This window comes from Panthera onca, chromosome A2, assembly GCF_046562875.1.
Source record: "Panthera onca isolate mPanOnc1 chromosome A2, mPanOnc1 haplotype 2, whole genome shotgun sequence".
In the NCBI taxonomy this organism is placed as follows: Eukaryota; Metazoa; Chordata; class Mammalia; order Carnivora; family Felidae; genus Panthera; species Panthera onca.
In genome coordinates this window covers 21,146,988-21,164,191 of record NC_138340.1, presented here as the reverse complement: position 1 = coordinate 21,164,191, position 17,204 = coordinate 21,146,988, and the positions used below count along the sequence as shown (strand labels likewise).

The 17,204-nt window shown below is 57.5% G+C and overlaps 1 protein-coding gene across 3 annotated transcripts in view; it reads right to left on the bottom strand.

Annotated features, from left to right (window-relative positions):
• Nucleotides 1–2,143: 2,143 nt before the first annotated feature.
• NISCH (nischarin) overlaps nucleotides 2,144–17,204 on the bottom strand; it is a 33,122-nt gene continuing 18,061 nt past the window's right edge. For 2 of the 3 annotated variants that reach the window (XM_078443019.2, XM_078443020.2), the window contains exons 12-21: nucleotides 16,135–16,248; nucleotides 15,669–15,780; nucleotides 11,332–11,456; nucleotides 10,157–10,206; nucleotides 7,885–9,282; nucleotides 5,739–6,156; nucleotides 5,064–5,220; nucleotides 4,422–4,550; nucleotides 3,781–3,942; nucleotides 2,144–3,365 (exon numbers count right to left, since the gene is read on the bottom strand). In XM_078443019.2, coding sequence (XP_078299145.2) covers nucleotides 2,755–3,365; nucleotides 3,781–3,942; nucleotides 4,422–4,550; nucleotides 5,064–5,220; nucleotides 5,739–6,156; nucleotides 7,885–9,282; nucleotides 10,157–10,206; nucleotides 11,332–11,456; nucleotides 15,669–15,780; nucleotides 16,135–16,248 — 3,276 coding nt within the window. In that variant the 3' untranslated portion in view covers nucleotides 2,144–2,754. Of the gene's footprint in view, nucleotides 3,366–3,780; nucleotides 3,943–4,421; nucleotides 4,551–5,063; nucleotides 5,221–5,738; nucleotides 6,157–7,884; nucleotides 9,283–10,156; nucleotides 10,207–11,331; nucleotides 11,457–13,981; nucleotides 15,079–15,668; nucleotides 15,781–16,134; nucleotides 16,249–17,204 lie in introns of those variants that run through there. The other variant, XM_078443022.1, reaches the window with a different exon arrangement.

Sequence of the window (17,204 nt, the reverse complement as noted above, 5' to 3'; positions counted from 1 at the left end):
AGTTGCTTTAAAAGCAGCCTGGAGGCCCCGCCAGTTCACCCCCACAGGAACCCGCCAGGATTTCCTTCTGCTATCAGCAGCCTGCAGGCGGAAGGGAAGGTGCTGGCCGCTGACCCCTGCATGGTCAGGCTGAGCCCTGTTTGGGGCTTCCTGGCCTGGGACCCTCCTCTTGGTATCACTGACCCCAAGCCCACCAGCAGCCACAAGCCTGGGGCTTATCAGAGGGTGTGAAGCAAATTCCGATGTAAACAACCATCCAGCCCCTGTCTGCAAGCCCGGCCTGTATCATTCATAGGCTCTGGGGGTGGGGGGCTCTGGCGGTTGTGGGTAGGGCAGCCCCTGAATCAGGTCTGCCTGTCTTGACCTTTCCAAGTGCTGAGAGCAGGTCTGGGCCCATGCTAAGCAGACAGCGCATCAGACCCTTCTTTGGCTCACCTGCCCCAGCCACACCCTCCACCTTGTTCTTGCACCCTCCTCCTCTTCCCAAGGAGCCTCCTGGCTTCCCACTGCACCCCAAAGCCCTCTACCAGCCCCTGAGCTTGCCTGCTCTGCCATGAGCCTCTCCACTTCCTAACCTGCTGCTGTTCCCCCAGATCCTTTCACAGGGACTCACCCCAAGGTCAGCCTCAAGTCAAGCAAGGGTCACCAGCTGCCATCACCTCCTAGCACTTGCCACCAGCTGACACTTTATTTCATTTATTCTCTGTCCTCTGATGGAATGTCAGCTATGGGAAAGCACGGATGGTGTCTGGCTGTTTCTCACGGTTGATGCTTAGTACAGATTTGTGGAGTGAACGAAGGCAGGCAGGCAGGTACCTGTATCATCCCTGTTACTGGTGGGGAAACTAGACTCAGTGCTGGGGCACTTGTCTAAGGTTGCTTGGCTAATCAGTATTAAGGTCCCATTCTCAACGCTTAAGGTCTGTTGCCTGCAGGGCCCCGTGCACTACACAGCGCAGCCCCTTGCCAGTAGATTCTGTGCTCACGGACTCAGGCAAGGGCCGACTATCATGCTGGTCCATGGCGCCTGGGAACAGTAGCCCAGGTGGTGAGGCCTGTGTATGCCAGGCCTGGGCATGGTGGACCCTGCCTCTGGTTGGCACCATCCCTGTTTACACACAACAGATAGAGGCTGGTAGCCACGTAAATGTCTTCAATAAAAGCCTGGTAGGGAGAGAAGCCTTGTCACCTGACTCCTCCTCCTCCTCCTAAGCAGGCCTCTCTCCCCTCACTGGCTGGAGGAGCCATCGACTGGGCTAGCTTTTGAAATCTGGCTGGGGAGGTTGTGAGTGGAGAGACCTTCCCAAATGTGGCTCCCCCCCTCCCCCCCCCCCCCCCCCCCCAGCCGGGCAGCCTTCCTGAGGGTGACGAGTGCTGCAGACCCTCCTGAAGAACAGGAGTTGTAGGCTGGAAGCTGGGCTGGCCACCCTCCACTCACCTCTTCTCCAGTCCTGCCTGACCCAAATGGCCCCAGGGCCTTGGGAACTGAGACTCCTCACTGGACCAGGATGGAAGAGACAAGTGGGGCTCCAGGGCCCCACTCTGGGGGTAGGAATGGGGTGAGAAAGGGTGAGACACGGGACTGGCTCCCAAAGACATCCCAGGTCCTTGTCTGACAGGGCTCCCTGAGGCAACCCCCACTTCTCTGAGAACAGGAACATCCTATCCACCACCTGGGGCCACCTCCCACAGGCCATCTTCCTGCCAGCGCTCCCGGTGAGACCCCTCAGGCCCCAGCCTACACAATCCCAGACTCCAGGCCTTACCCTCACAACAGACTGCAGCTTCAGCTGGGGCCGGGCCAGGTGTGACATCCCAGACCCATGTGGGAGGGAAGCAGGAAGCAGAAAGGAAGTGAGCCCATGTACCAGGTGTGCCCTGAGGCTCAGGGTCTAACCCCAGCTCAGCACGGCCCGATCCCAAGGGTCCCCTGACACCTCCCCTGTGCCGGCACTCCCCTGCCAGCACCACCCTGGAAGAGCAGCTCCTTTGCCCTCCGTGCCCTTCTCCCTCCCCCGCTTTTCCCTTGCCCCCAGTAGCTCACCTTCCTGCTTCTCTAGGGTACCCTCTCCCTCATGCCAGCCCTGCCCTGGTCCAGTGCCCTGCTGGGACCCCAGTGCCCCTTGAAATAAAAGACCCAGACTGTGTCAAACTCTGCTTTATTGGAGTAGAGAAAACAGGCAACAGGAATCACACTCGGTGCTGGTAGCTCTAGGTCCCCTGTCCCCATCCCTCTCAGCCCAAGGCCTGGGGACTCCTGCCCCCATGGGGCTTTCCCACTTGTCTGGACCAGCAGAGGCCTCCACTTCGGAAAACTGCACGGGGCGGGAGCTTCCGACATGTATTTTGCTACCAGCTTCACGATTAGCAGCAAACAGCACAATGACAGCACGTGACTGGACATTTCAGGAAAGGACACAAAGAAGAATAAATCGGACCCATGGTGCCACACGTTAATAACAGTCCCACGACAGAAGACACGACACTAGAATGCTGGCCACACCGCACCAGGGCAGGCAACAGACCACAGGAGGCTGGCGGCACATGGAGGTCCTGGAGGGTGCCGGCGCTTTCACTCCCAGTACTGGAAAGAAGTAACTGAACACCTATGTTCACATTCTCTGAGGACAGTCAAATGAAGGTACCCAAAAGGGAGGAGAAAACGCTTTAAAAATGACAAAGAGAGCCTGCTTCCCGCCCTGAGTGGACGCCAGGGTGGGCATGGCAGGCAGCAGGGGCCAGCTGTGGTCCGGGCTAGCCAGTGAGCTCGACGGGCAGCTCACGGCCACACAGGGCCTCCCACTGGCGAGCCAGCAGCGAGATGAGCTTCTCGCGGCTCTCAGCGCTGGGGACAAACACCTGCCACTGGACCTCACGGCCCTGGCTGCTGCTGGCAGGGCCGTCTGCTACTTCCCCGAAGTGGTCCGGGGTGACGCTGCCCATGAGGTCACGGCCCTGAACATCGTCAAAGATGAGGGTGAGGGCCTGTGGGTAGGTCTGGTAGCCCATGAGCACACGGTCCAGGTCTCGGACACGGCGGCCGTCGTCCAGCCGGTACCGGTCTCTCTGCGGCGGCTCTTTGGCGAACTCAGGCAATGGGTAGTGGACAAAGTCCTCGTCCAGGAGAAAGATCTCAGCACTGGTGAGCAGGAGCGTTTTGGGGCGCAGCATGCCCCTGCAGCGCCCAGGGGGCGGCGTGCCCACCTGGAACGCCTGCACATAGAGCAGGATGCTGAGGGCTGGCGCCTTCTCTGGGTCAGCCATCTTCTGGGCCACAGTGAAAGTCAGGTCCCCAATCTCCTCCTCACTGGGGTAGGTGAATTTGACGCGGCTCGAGTGGATCAGCTCGTAGTTCTCCATCTTCCCTGCAGAGAGAGATGGCCACCGGGGCTAGAGCCTGGAACTTGCCTGCTGTGGGGCCCGGAGCACCAGCAAACCCACGCTACACAGAATGGCGGCATAAGGGGCTGTCAGAAGCGGGGGAGTGCTCCAGGCTCCCACGCTTGGGAAGGACACCCACAGGCCAGCAGCTCAAAGCGGAGCAGACGCTTGAGATGCACGTGCCGAGTGGCTGAGGGTTTGCTGGGATAGAGGCTCTGCAGTGAAAAAGCTCATGTGAAACCCTAGCTGGCTAAGCAGGAAAGACAAAAAGTGAGAAGGCAGAAGGGGTTCTGGGCACAGACAGGTGCTCTGGGGTCTGCTGCAGCCCTTGGGGTCAGGGAGGAGGTCGGTGACATCGGCCCAGGTGGCCTGTCTGCAGCCTGAGCCAAGTGGGGGTACCTGTGGTCTTGTTCCCAAACTCAGAGTAGAAGTCCTTATCGACAGGTTCAGGGGAGGGTGTGCGCTCTAGGGAGGAGAGCACGGCCATGAGGTGCTGGAGGAAGCAGTGTGTCAGGTAGCTGTCCCGTGTCAAGCATGTAACCACCTGCACCGGAGAGGAGCCTGTAGGAGAAGGGGCTGGTCACGGTTGCAAGCCGCCACCCCTGGGCTCTGTCCCTGCCCCCCGAGACCACAGAGCCATGAGGGCCCACGTGGGAAAGCATCACGAGGCCTGGAGAGATAGCTATTTCTCAGGCCGGAAGGGCTGCGACATTTTTCTGGAAGGGGATGCAGAGGCATTAGGGAAAAAGCTTAGCTTTCTCTCTTCAGGAAGTGTGAGTCAGAAACATCCTGCCCGTGAGCCCTGGGCCCACTCTGCCTGCCCGTCGGCCACTTGGTTGCCTTGGTCCCCGCCTCGCGCTTGAGCCCTGGGGGGTTCTGCACGCTCAGCAGTTCCTGAAGCCGCTTCCTCCCACTCCGGTGAACGGACTTGGGAGCAGAGATAACCCAGCCTGCGATAACGCACCCACATGTGGAAGGTGGAAGCCCACTGGTGACGCTGGCCTTCACCCAAAATAGGAAAAAGCATAGCAGTCACTCACCCGTCAGCCGGAAATACTGGTCGAAAAGTCCAACGTTGACTGCCTGCAAGTCGCTAAGCTTTAAAACAAAGCACTGGGAGATGTGGAAGGGACTGTTGTTGTAGTCCGTGTTCTTCTGATGCCAGAAATCTATGATGGAAAGACAGGAACCAAGCGTGGTGCTGGCTGTGCCAGGGGAGCCCAAGGGTCCCAGGTGTACAGCTGTGTCCAGCAGGAAGGGGTGCCCCTGGCCAGCCCGGTCTGCTGAGGCCTGGCAAGGAGCCACTGCTACCTCTTATGCACACGAGGCCTCACGGGCAATGTCTTGCCTGGCTCAGCAGAGTCACGAGGAGCCCTGTAATAGGCCACTAGCTAAGGCTCCCACCGAGGCCCCACAGGACAGAGGCTGCCCAAGCCCTCCTCGTCACTGCCAGTTCCTGGGTACTCACTGGGCCTGGACTCAAGCCCTGGCCTCTGGTCTCTTGTGACAGCTCCAGAAAAGAGCGTGGTTATCAACCCCCTTCCTCAGACAAGGGACGCTCCGCCCAGCCCTGCTGAATTGCTGCTGCCTGAGGCCACACAGCTGGCTACAGAGACAGAGCCCAGCCTGTCTCCTCAGGCACTGCTCTGAGCTCCTGGGTGCCAGCAGGCCCCGGTGCCTACCCTGTAGTGGCTCTGAGAAGTAGCGGCGGAGGCCATCGTGCAGCACGAAGTACACAGCCTTGGTGGAGAGCAGCACGCAGGCGGTCACCTCCAGCCCCGGGGTCTGGTAGAACACCACTGAGCACCACATGAGGTGCCTCAGCTCCTCGTTTTCAACCTGGATACAGAAAGGCCGGGTCTGGCCCTGCAGCAGAGCAGGGCCGGGGCACACAACTCTCTTCTAGGCTGTACCTGAAAACAGCTCTGGGCAGGGCAACCCCCCATCAGCCCCACTGCTCTGGTGACCTGCACATACCGGTGACATGGCCACAATCCCAGATGGGGAGACGCAAGACCCTCATCGCATCTTGTCAACGCATTTATAAACTTGGAAGCAGAGAAGGATTCAAGGGTGGGAGATGGATGTGGGGCGGGGTGTGCCTGGGGCCCAAGGCTAGGGGTGGCCACAGGGTGAGGTGGTGACAGGAAAGACAACTGACCAGGGAGAGCAGCCCAGGACCTCCCTCCCCAGGTCCTCAAAGCTGTGACCAGCTAAAGCTAGGGAGGAAAGCCAGCACAGAAGTCCAAGAGCCTGCAGCTGACCCCAAGCCAAGCCCTGCCACAGCTCCCAGGACCAACTGTACCACCTTTCTCCACATGAGCACCAGTCAGCGAGCCCGGCTCTGGGGCCACTACCTCGGCAATGCTGCTGTGAAAGAGCTCGATGATGGCGCTCCCCTGTAGGCTAGCGATGTGACGGAGCGATGGGCAGGCGGGCAGGTGGGACGGGATCTGATTCTCCTCAGAAGTGGACCGGATCAGCTGCTCGCTTGGGTACTGAGCAGGGGCCTCCGCTGGCACCAGAGGCTCTGCTGGGGCCGGGGCAGCTGGGGTCGGGGCTGGGGTCTCCACTGGGGACTCCTCTGAGCCCGAGGCCTCTGATGGGACCGAAGCTGGAAGCGAGGCCTCCACTGGACCTGGGGTCTTCGCAGGGTCTGAGGCCTCTGCCGGGGACGGAGCTGGGACCTCCACCGAGGCTAGGGCCAAAGCTGGCGCCTCCACCGGGTCCGGGGCTGGAGCCTCCACCAGGACCTCCTGGGAACGCTGGTCATTGCTGCATCCCCCAGTCCCCAAGAAACACTGTGTTAACACAGGGACCCCAGGCGGAGGGTCACATCACACACAAAACCTCATGTCCACCAAGTGCCACCTCTGAGGTCACCTGGAGATGTCTGGGTTCCCTACAGGAAGACAGAACAAAGGGAAAGTGCCAGGCCCTTTCTCTTAGAAGGGAGATGGGTAGACAGGGGAAAGACAGACCATCTGGTACCCTAGGGCTGGGATGGCCAGATATACGTGGCCCAAGGACTAAAAATGCATTTTCAGAAGGTGGTAGAGGTGCCAGAAATGCCACTCTAGAATCCGTAGAATTCTACGGCCTGGGACCTGAGTGCAAACAGACGTTAACAACCAAAACCAAACTGTTCCTCAGTTTGCCTCTGGGTCCTCCTGAAGTAGCCCAGGCTCTCATCCCATCTAGCCATATACACGTGGCCACACTGGGTTTTTGCTGGTCTGTTCTAAGTACAAGACCAAACAATGCTCAGAACCCTTAAAGCTCAGGTTAGGAACGGACCCCTGAGGTTGGGAGGACCCTGCAACTGGCCTACATGCCCCAGGCTGACGGGGTCTTTTGGACATCATCCTCTCTGTTGGGACAGTCCATCTGTTGAGAGAAATCCCTGGGACCCTGATCTTGGAGAAATCCCTGGGCTGTCTCCTTGTTGTCCTGCAACAGAGATACATCTGCTGGGGAAAAGCAGGGCACCTGTTTTCTGCATGCGGTCCCTACTGTGGGCAGGTTTCAGCCAGGCTTGGGGACAGCAGGGAAATGGAGACAAGGTGTCACCACTAGAAGCCGCAGCACAGGGGCAGGGAGGGGAAGACCCTGAAGTGTGTGCAGACATTGAGTGTTTCTCTGGAGGCCAAAGGACTTGAGCTGGGCCCAAGAAGGGTACCTGATTATCCAGAGAGAGGCTGGAAGCCCTTTGGGAACACCGGTTAGGGGACTGGGACTGGAAGCAGGCTGTATGAGCTGCTGGGATGAGAACAGGGTCTCCACTGCTCATAGAGATGGAAGAGAAAATGAGGGTAGGGTAGGCTGTATCTCAGAGAATAGGAGGACCACCAGATGAAGGGTTTTCTTGCCCAGGCTGGGGAAGCCCCAGCCTGTATGAAGCCGGGGGGCAGGTGTGCCCTCCAGGGCACAAGGTCCCTCTGGAGGCTTGGGTTGGGGTGAACTGAGGATATGATTACGGCTGCCCACAGGCTTCCCTCTAGCCTCAGCCTCAGATGGCCCTGAGGGAAACCCAGGGAGGGAGATGGGGGGAAGTCAGGCTTGGGGACAGAAGCAAAGTGAGGAAGAACAGGACAAAGCTGCCACTACTTCCCTGTCTCCCCTGCCACAAGAAGGAAAGGAGCTTTCAACAAGGGGACCACCCAGGTCACAAACTCAGACCTTCGCACTTTGCCACTCTTAGCCAACAAGTTCCTCTGGAAGGAATTTACAGAATGGTACATAGAGAAAGAGCCCCTCAGCAGACCAGTTCTCCCCGGAGAGGGGTATATGGCTTACCACCAGGGTAAGGCTTGGTACTGGGTGTCAGAGGCAGCCAAGAGCAGTTTTGAGGCTGGTCAGAAGTCAAAGAGGAGCAGAGGAGCAGAGGAGCTGGGCCCACCCTGGGCCCACTCATGCAGATGCTCAGAGATGTGATTTGGGGCGAACGGTCTCAGAAACGGTCCCCCCCACAACTTTCCCTCAAGAGCCCGTGCTCAGTCTCACCTGGCCCTGCCCTCGGCAGGCTGGCCATCCACGAGGGGCCTCTGGGACGGGGCCCCGGTCGCGGGGCTCTTGGCGATGACCACGGTCTTTAGGTCCTGCAGCGAGGCCCGCAGCTGGTTGTAGATACGCAGGAAGTGGAACTTCTCATGGGGCAGCACAAAGATGGCAGTGACAAAGCGGTAGCCCACGAGCAGCTCAAGCACATGGCCATCTGCGAAGGCACCCCGTGGCTGGGTGCAGCTGCGTGTGGGGTCCAGCAGCACCGTGGATAGTGGCACGCGGCTGAGCTTGAAGCTGTTGCGGTTGCGACAGTTGTGGGTGCCGCGGTTGGGCATGGGGTTGAAGTCGGCCTTGATGACGTTGAGATGCTGGGGCGTGAGCAGCAGCCAGTAGGGGATGGCAGCCGATTTGACGGCCTCGGAGGGTGCGCAGCAGGAGCGCCGCACAGCTGAGCAGAGCGTGCAGCTGGCCCACTCGATGTTGCCCGAGTAGTCCCCGGCGGCCGTCTGTACCATGCGCTTGTCACTGTAGACCAGGTAGACGGGGAAGCAGCCCTGGCTGTGCTCCTGGCCGCCGCCCGCCACCTTGTAGAAGGTGAGCAGCTGGCGGAGGAACTCCTGCAGGCTGGTGTGGCTGCCATAGAGCACGGGGCTGCACAGCATGGCCATGTGCTGTGGGGCGAAGCACGAGCGCAGGTCAGCATGGAACTCGTGCAGGTTGGTGGCATCCGAGATGATGAATAGCGTGTTCTCGCTGTGCCGCACCTTGAGCACCAGGCAGAGCTCCGGCATAAGGAAGCCGAACTCCGTGAGATCACCGTGGGGGAAGCAGAAGACGAAGCGCAGGGACGAGAGGATATGCTGGCTGCTGCCCCGCGACTCCTGGTGTGGGATCTCGAAGACGGCGATGCCAAAATCGGTGAGCACAAGGCAGGCGGCGAACTGGCGGATGCTGCCCTGCACGTGGATCAGGAAGCACCAGAGCACCTTGAGGATGCGGATGTGCTCCAGCAGAAAGTCCTCGTCTGCACCCAGGGCCCACTCCAGAGCCAGGCGCTCCTCCTCGCCCTCCTCCTCCTCCTCCTCCTCCTCCTCTTCCTCCCCCTGGCCACCTTCTTCCTCTTCCTCCACATCCGGGGGCCCCATTTCAAAGTAGCGGTTCTCAGCAACATCCTCCTCATCGTCCTCATCCTCGCCCTGCTCGCCCTGGCCCTCCTCCCGCTGGTTGGCAGCCTCAATCCAGGCAGGCAGCTGTCGCTCAATGGCCTGCCGGATGAGTGTGCTCAGGCGCTGGATGAAGTCCTGGTTGGTGGCCGTGTAGCCAATACAGGTGAAGGGCAGGAAGATGATCTGGCCGGACCCAGGCACCACCTGGACCTCTGGCTCCGCATGCTCCAGGCTGTGTGGGGAGAGGCCAGGTCAACGGTATGTTGCGCTGGGCCATCCCTACCACCCACACACACAACCTTCTGCTGCACCCTGGCCTCAAGGGTCTCCCAAGCCTTCTAAACAGCTGAACCTGTCCTGAGCCCACAATAAGCGTCCCAGTGGGGAGCCAAGGTGCTGGAAGGCTGGGACTGCCAGTTCAGTGACAGCCCATACTCCCAGGGCTCGGCCCACAGGCACCAACACTGTCCTACCCACACCACACAGGATCCCCCAACAGAAGCACCACAAAGACTTCTCAGTCATTCAGACGCTGGCCGTGAGCCCCAAAGACGAGAGCTAAAGGGCATGAAGTCACTGGTTGACAACAGTTCCCTTCAGGGGCACCCAGGAGCCTCTGGGATGGGAGTCAGGCAGTAAGCTAGGTGGGTCTTCGGACTTTCCACATTTAAATTCTAGCTCCTCTTGGCCACTGCTCCCCTTATGCAAAAGCATACAGAGAATCGCATTGGGAAACTTCTATAAAAGGTCAGAAAGTAAACACTTCAGGTTTTGGGGGCCACCCCACCCACATATTCTTTTTTTAACAGTGGCTTAAGAATAGAACAATCATTCTTAGCTCACACAGGCTGTAAAAAATAAAATAGGCTGTGGACCAGATCGTCCTTAATCTGCTGACCCCTAGTATGGGATAACGTGTCAAGCAAACTTCAGGGATTAGAATTTGGAAACAGACCACAGCCCACCTCATTGGTGCTTATTTAAAGGAAGAAACAGTTTTGAAGGACTCCTATGAACAGATCCTTAACAAAATCCAACTGGTTCCCACTAGCCCACAGCTGGGCACGTGCAGGAGGCCTAGAATGCCTTCTCAACCTCTTCCTTACCTCACACCACCAACAGCTCCTGGCACGTCCCGTAAATCATCAGAAGGTGCCTGACAGAGAAGGACATGAAGTGAGCCCCCTACTTGCTACAGCCAGCCATTCCCTGGTATTTACTGGGTGCCTGACCCTGAGCCAGGCACCCCCTGCCCCTCACCATCCTGCTTCCCTCGGGGATGGATTCTGGGGCCCAGAAAGGCAGAGACTCATCCAGTTACCCCACCAGTGTACAGCAGGGCTGAGATCCCTGCCCATGTGTCTGACCCCAGCCCACGCCCCCATACCACAACTCAGCATGCGCCTCTAGGTCTGGCATCTAAGTGCTCCTCATGCCACCCGAGAGGCTCCACATGGTCAGTCTACCAATCTGGCAACTGGCCAGGAGAGGACTCGATGAAAAGAGGCTAGGCAGCACCTGGCACGGCACTCCCAATGGTCTCTGGGCAGTGTGGAGGACCGAGGGCCCAGGACCTCCTACTGTGTGACCCTGGGGAGAGCGAAGGGAAGAGTGCCAAGGAGTGTGGGGACAGAGCGAGGACCCCACAGACTGCCCAAGGTCACAGGGCCATGACTCTGGCCTGCTGAACACAGCTGGGGTTGGATGGAGGCCCAGGTACCAAGCATACTCCCCACACACAAGACTCTCACATCACACTTGCTGTCCTCCTCTCTTCCCAGGACTCATGGAGAAGTTCCAGAACCCTCAGCTATAGCCACAGAGGAGGTGCTGGAGTCACAGTGTGTCCCAGACTGCTAGGATAACATGCAGGAGCAGGCAGAATAGCCCAGGACACCAGGCAACAGGGGAGAGGGAAACTCTTCCTGATGGGTGTAGGACCCAAACAATCCCCACTTAGGGCCTTCTGAACTGCCTTTCTTAGGAGAGTCCACTCACAGGGGCTAAGGACCATCTGGCTTTGTCCCCCAGGACCTAGTGAGAGAGAACTGCCCGTTCCTATTAGCCCTGACAGACGGACAGACAGACGACAGACGACAGACAGGGAATATAAACCGTTCATCATAAAGCACAGGGGACCAAGCAGAGACAGCATCTGCCCCAACTCCAGCCAGACCACCTCCTACTTCCAGCCAAGGCACATCCTACTTCTGGACAGCCCCAGGCAGAAGAGGTGGTCCACAGAGATAACCAAGCCCTGGCAGCAGGAGGAGGGTGTTACCTGTCCTGCAGGGATGGACTCTAAGGAATCAGAGCATCCCCGGGCAATGGGCCGGTCTTCAGGAGTCAGACTGTCGGTGGATGAGAGGCTGCTGGCCAGGGCCTCCTCTTGCACGAACATGATTCCTGGAGAGACCAGGGGCAGGCGGGCAGGGCAGGCAGGGAAAGTAGCCATTCAACACACAGGGCTGGGCCCTCAGGCTATCGGCATTGACTGGGGCCTTTTCAGACCCCCTACCCCAGCCGCATGGATCACAGAAGAAAACATTAAAAATGGAAATCTTAAAAAAACTCTAAGAAAGAACAAATGACTGCTTATCTAACCTCAGGGCAGGGACAGACTTTCTAAACCTAAATCCAAAGGAAAAAATTGATACGTGTGTGACTATGTAACAACGAAACTTCTGTAAGAAACCTAAGATATAACAAAGTGAAATGAAATGAGAAAAAAGTACTTGTAATACTTGATAAAGGTGTGTGTCTTTAATCTATAAAAGGCTCTTCCAGGTCAAAAATGGGAGGGGAAAGCTGGAAACCCCGTTAGGAGACCACAGGATGAAGAGACATCCCACAAAGGAATGGCCGCCAGAAAGAACACAGGAAGCGATGCACCCTCTCACAGGGAACCACAGAAGGGCAAGTTGGAACACGACCTCTGTTTCGCCTCACGTTGGCAAGAGTCTGACTGACTGCATGGCCTGGATTTGGCCTAACTGGGCAGAGGTGGGCAGTGGGGCATGAGCTGGCCTGCCCGCTGGGAGAGCAGTTTGGCAGTATGTCCGTCAAGAGCCTGAAACGTGTTCACTCCTAGAGACTCTTTCTAGGGAAATGACTGAAGTTGGCCCCATCCCCCCAGTAACATGACATCTCCGCTGAGCTTCACAGACACGCAAGGGCTCAGATCCCCTCATTCGGCCAGGCCTTCTTCCAGGCTGTTTTCTTCCGTGGCTGGCAAGGACAATCCGTGCTTGGTACCCATGGCCTGTTTTCCGCAGGACACCCCCCCACTGACCCTCCCTTAGGCTACCTCCACATGGACAGCAAACTGACTCATGCACCCAGAAACACACAGTGCTCTTAAACCCTGCTGAGGCTGTTTTATGAACACAGCATGTCCAGGCCTGTTCCTTCACTCCGAACGTCTTCTACATTGGAGGAGGATAAAGACTCTTTAAAACATTTTCCTAAATGCAGCTGGTGAGGACAATACTGAGCACTGACCCCAGTTTTGCAGAGGTTTAGAGGAGCTTAGGGCTTGCCTCCACAGCCTGGCTTTGCCACTAGTCACCATGGTTCGATGAAATGACTGAGCTCCAGAGGTCACGGACCCTCATCCAGCTCAGCTGCCCCCCAGGGACAGGACAACTCATGCAGCCCAGGCCGTTGCCCATGAGCTAGCCAGGCCAGCAGCCCAAACCCAGACACCCCCAAAAGCAAAGCAGTAGGCGCTATGCAGGCAGGAAGGCAGCAGCACACAGCCATGCATGAAGCACACTGTTCTCTCCTGGAGTCCACCCCTCCCCTCCCTCACTCGCTCAGATTCTGCCATCCTCTGAGGTTCACCTCACATACTAACCTCCACTGCAAAGCCCTCTGCTCTAGACATGGCTCTCCCTTCTACAAGTGCCCCCACATCATTCTGCCTTGTTCTCCCTTGGGTACACAAGCTCACCTCCCCAAGAGACTCCACATTCCTCAGGGGCACTGTCCTGGTCATCTGGAAACCTCTGATAAAGATGCAGGGAAGGGAAGCCCTTACTGACCATTTCTGGTGAGCCAGGAGCAGTGTTAAGCGCTCCCCCAGCATTAGCTCATGCACACCTCTCGTTATTTACCACAGTTCATCAAATCTAAGATGCGTGGGTGGGGCGCCATCTTGGTCTTAGCAGATGTCCACGGAAGGCTTTCACACGACTCCATCACGAATACCAGCTGGCTGACAGCGACTATGAGACGCCACTGATTGAAAGACGCATCTCAATTTCAGACAAGTCACAAGGTGGAAACGGGTGCATCTTAGAATCGATGAAGTAGGGTGTATCCACTTTACAGTTGAGAAAACAGAACTTCAGAGAGGCTGCAAGTTGCTTGAAGGAACACGGCCAGGGAAGCCGGGATGCAAACTGAGCCGACTGCCTCCCAGGTGCCTGCTCCTAACCACTTCTCTACAGACCTGGCTGATGAATCAACTCTGGCATTTCACACGTCAGCCCCTACTGGTCACAATCCTCCATGGCTCCAACAAGCTGGCTAACAGCTCCTGAGATAACCAGAGGCCTGGTGTTAACTCGAGAGCACCCAGTTTATTCACAAGTATATTCACCTCTACAGGTGGGAGCAGGCTGGGAGCATAACTGCTCCCTTAGGGGAAAACCCTGACCCGTCCAGGCAAGACCCTAGATGGGCAGCGCATAGCTGAACACAAACATTTCTCCACCTTAGTGAGAAAAAACGTTTTCTTGCCACTACCCACCCACACCCTGTTTGGAACTGAGGAAATGTGGACAGGGACAGTCTTTCTGCTTCCTTCCTGGACCATGGACTGTACAAACAAGTGGTCAGGAAGGGTCACTCAGAGGATGAGACGAGCGGCATCAGATTGCCTAGATGGGGCCCGAATTCTGTGGTTTCTCACAAAAAGGAAAGAGATGTGCACACAAAGACATCCAGTGCAGTTTTATTTATAAGAGGTGCAAATCTGGAGACAACATCTAAATGTCCGGTAGCTGGGAAAGGGGGAGCAGACTACAGCGAGCCACCCTGTGGCATGTCCCCAGGGTGGGGCAGTGGGGGAAGGGTTGCCCGCAGCTGCGGCTCTGGGGGCAGACACCTCACATCCCCCTGCCCACAGTCTGCACTTTACTATCTGGTTCTCTGCTCACTTGTTCATTCACACACTCACTCGTTCATCAATTTAACATACTGACTGAGAACCGGCTGGTTCCCAGCCTCAAGGACCAGTTGCGTCTCCCTGCCCCCAAAAAGTCTAGTCACACGGCTTGGCTCCTCTGCAGGCCAGCAGGCCAGCCGGTGCTGTGACATGGCAGCTTGAGGCAGCAGTCCCCAAGAGGGCCCTGGCCCAGTGGCAGGGAACGAGGCAGGAAAGCTTCTTCACTGGGACACAAACCCCCCTTCCCTTTCAGGTAAAAAAATAAAACCAAAATTTCTCAGTCAAGGGTGTTACAAAAGCAGATTGACAATCACTCTGGCCCCTAATACCACCACTCCATTCTCCTGAACTCTCTCCCCTAATCTCATGGTCATGACCTTGGTGTGCTGCCCTGCCATGGACTTTTCGATTTAACTCGAGCACTTCCCCTTTCTTCCGACCCAGGTCCCCTCTCTCTGATGTCATGGTGGCAGAGCATTTTGTACCACAGCTCAATCTCCCTTGCATCCTCTGACACTCGTCACATCCCATGTTTTGCTGGCGTAAATAACGCTGCAGTGAGCATTTCACCTCCCCCTTCCCCATTAACTTAACCCGCTAAGATAAAATCCCCACCAGCGGGGTTACCAGGTCAAGGGGTGGGAACGTTTTTCTGGCTCTTGAAACATAAGGTCAAACTGTTTTCCCAAGACCTCACACCAAGTTCTGCGTCTCCAGGAGCCCGGGCGGGCGGCGTTCTTTCCTGCGTGTCCCGAGCCTTGGCTCCACTCGGGACGGCACACCCTCCCCTCTTCCGTGGGGGCCGGGCCAGCAGACACTCCCATGGGACCTGCTTCACTCACTCATCTCCGAGGATGCCTGGGTTCAGAGGTGAAAGCCCTTTGAAAACGCTAAGACAGTGGGCGGGTGAAGGGAACTGGTCTTCCATGGGTCCACGGACAGCCCATGTTGGCCCCACACACGCAGTGTTTGGGGGCTGAATCACACCGTGAGAACCACAGAGGTGAGGAAACAATAAAAGAAAGTTCCCTACACAGGGGCCGGGGTGCCCGATTCCAGAAAGTCACTGGGCCTGGCTTCCCGTTAACAAGGAACCAATCTGCCCGCAATGCCTATCAGGGATTAGGGTCCTTATGAGCAGCAGCCCTGAGCCTGTTCAAAGGGCAGCCCCCCGGCCCCATCAGAAACCCACAGGATTCTATAGGAACTGCGATGTGGGCGTTCAGACCAACCGAGGGGTACTAGCTAAGCAAACAACTGAACTCAGGCTGGCACCCCCCCCCCCACTCTGTGCCACCCCAAGAGGCGCTAGCCTGTAGATAGCACCATGCCCTCCCTGTGTCTGAACCCTGCAGGGAGCAGGTGCCGGCATCAGCCCCAACCCCAGCCAGGAGGCCCAAGCAGGACCTGTGTGACTCTGCCAGGTGGAAAGACACATACACAATTACCTTGATTGGAGAGGATGGGCTGGGGCAGGGAGGCAGAGGTGGGAGCCACGCTGGGAGGGGAGCCACTGGGCCGGACGCAGGAGGCAGCTGAGAGCCGGGAATCCTCACCAATCTGAGGAGGAGTGCTCAAGTCAGCCCGGGAGAGGAGAGAAAGATCAGGAAGCACAGAACCCGGCATAGTCAGTGGGGAGGAGAGAGGAACTCCCAGCTCTCACAAGTGTGGTGATGGTGCAGGCGGTCCGGCCTAGTCCGCAGCAACCCGATGTGGCAGGTGCTGCCACCACCCTCCTTGCACAGGTGAGGAGAGGGGGTGTGGCTTGCCCAAGGTCAAGCAGCTAGGACATGGAGAGGCACAGCTGAGATGCAGTGGACCTGAGCACTCTACAGCCTGGTTCCACAGTGAGCCAGCTCCTTCCTCAGCTGGCTCTTCACCATCACTCCTGTCACCTCCCACATAAAGACCCACCTTCTTCTCTGGGTTGTTCAACTTTGACTTGACCTCCTTGGCTTTCTGAATTGCTTTTAGCACTTCCACGGTGTCCAGCTCTTTCTCTGTGGTTGCCATGTTGTCCAGACAGACCTACAGAGGTCAGAGAATGGAGTCAGCATAGGGGCTGAGGGGGGCAGAGTGGCAGGGGCCCTGCTGAGGTGTGGGCCAGGTCCCAACAGGACATAGGAGGCCAAGGGAGGCTCTGCCCCCTGGCAGGTGAGCCCTTCGCCACCCATGGAAATGACCTGGGAGTTCCCACACCACCTGGTCCATTTTTTGGAGTCCCTCTCTGAGAAGGGGAGGGTACAGGATCCACTGTGAAGGCCTCTTGGGTGGCTGGGCGTGGGGGCAGCGACCTGAACCAAGCCCCCAGTTATGGCAAAACTCAGATCAGTGAAGAGCAAGGGGAGGGCTGCTGGGCGGGGGAACAGGCAGAAGAGCAAGGACCCCCATCCGCCAATAGAGGAGGACACTGTGGCTGGCAAACAGTGAGGGGTGGCAGTGTGCTCGAATGAAGGATGGTCCCAAGGACCTGCGGGAGGAGCTGACACCACACCATGTAGCCTGGGAGGGTAGGAGGAGGACATCCTGTGAACATGGTCTTGGTGACGGTGCGAAGAAAGGGGCACCGGGGCTGAAAAGAGATGAGGAGGGTGGTGGGGGAAGGATGAAGACACCCAGGTATCTTCTGGCCCGGGATTTGGGGAGAACGGGGCGGGGCCTGCTTGAGACCAAAAAGACGGGTGAATCTGGCTAAGGATCTGTCCAGTTGGCATGGTGGCAGGTGGCCAGATTACACTCAGCAAGCAGCAGACACTGTGCTAGACTATACTGGCAAAGGCGGGCAAACCCTTTGTTTGTAGCCCACAAAAAACAGTTTGACTTTTTAACAAGCTGAAGACAGTCCTTCCACCCTCACTCTGTGCTTGTTGGTTCACGGGGAGCCTTCCTGGCCTGAAGCTCTGACAGAGAGGACATGAGGGAAGCTAGTGGGAACCACGGCAGCTGACATCCCCGTAGAAGAAGCAAGAAAGCCTCCTCCTGAG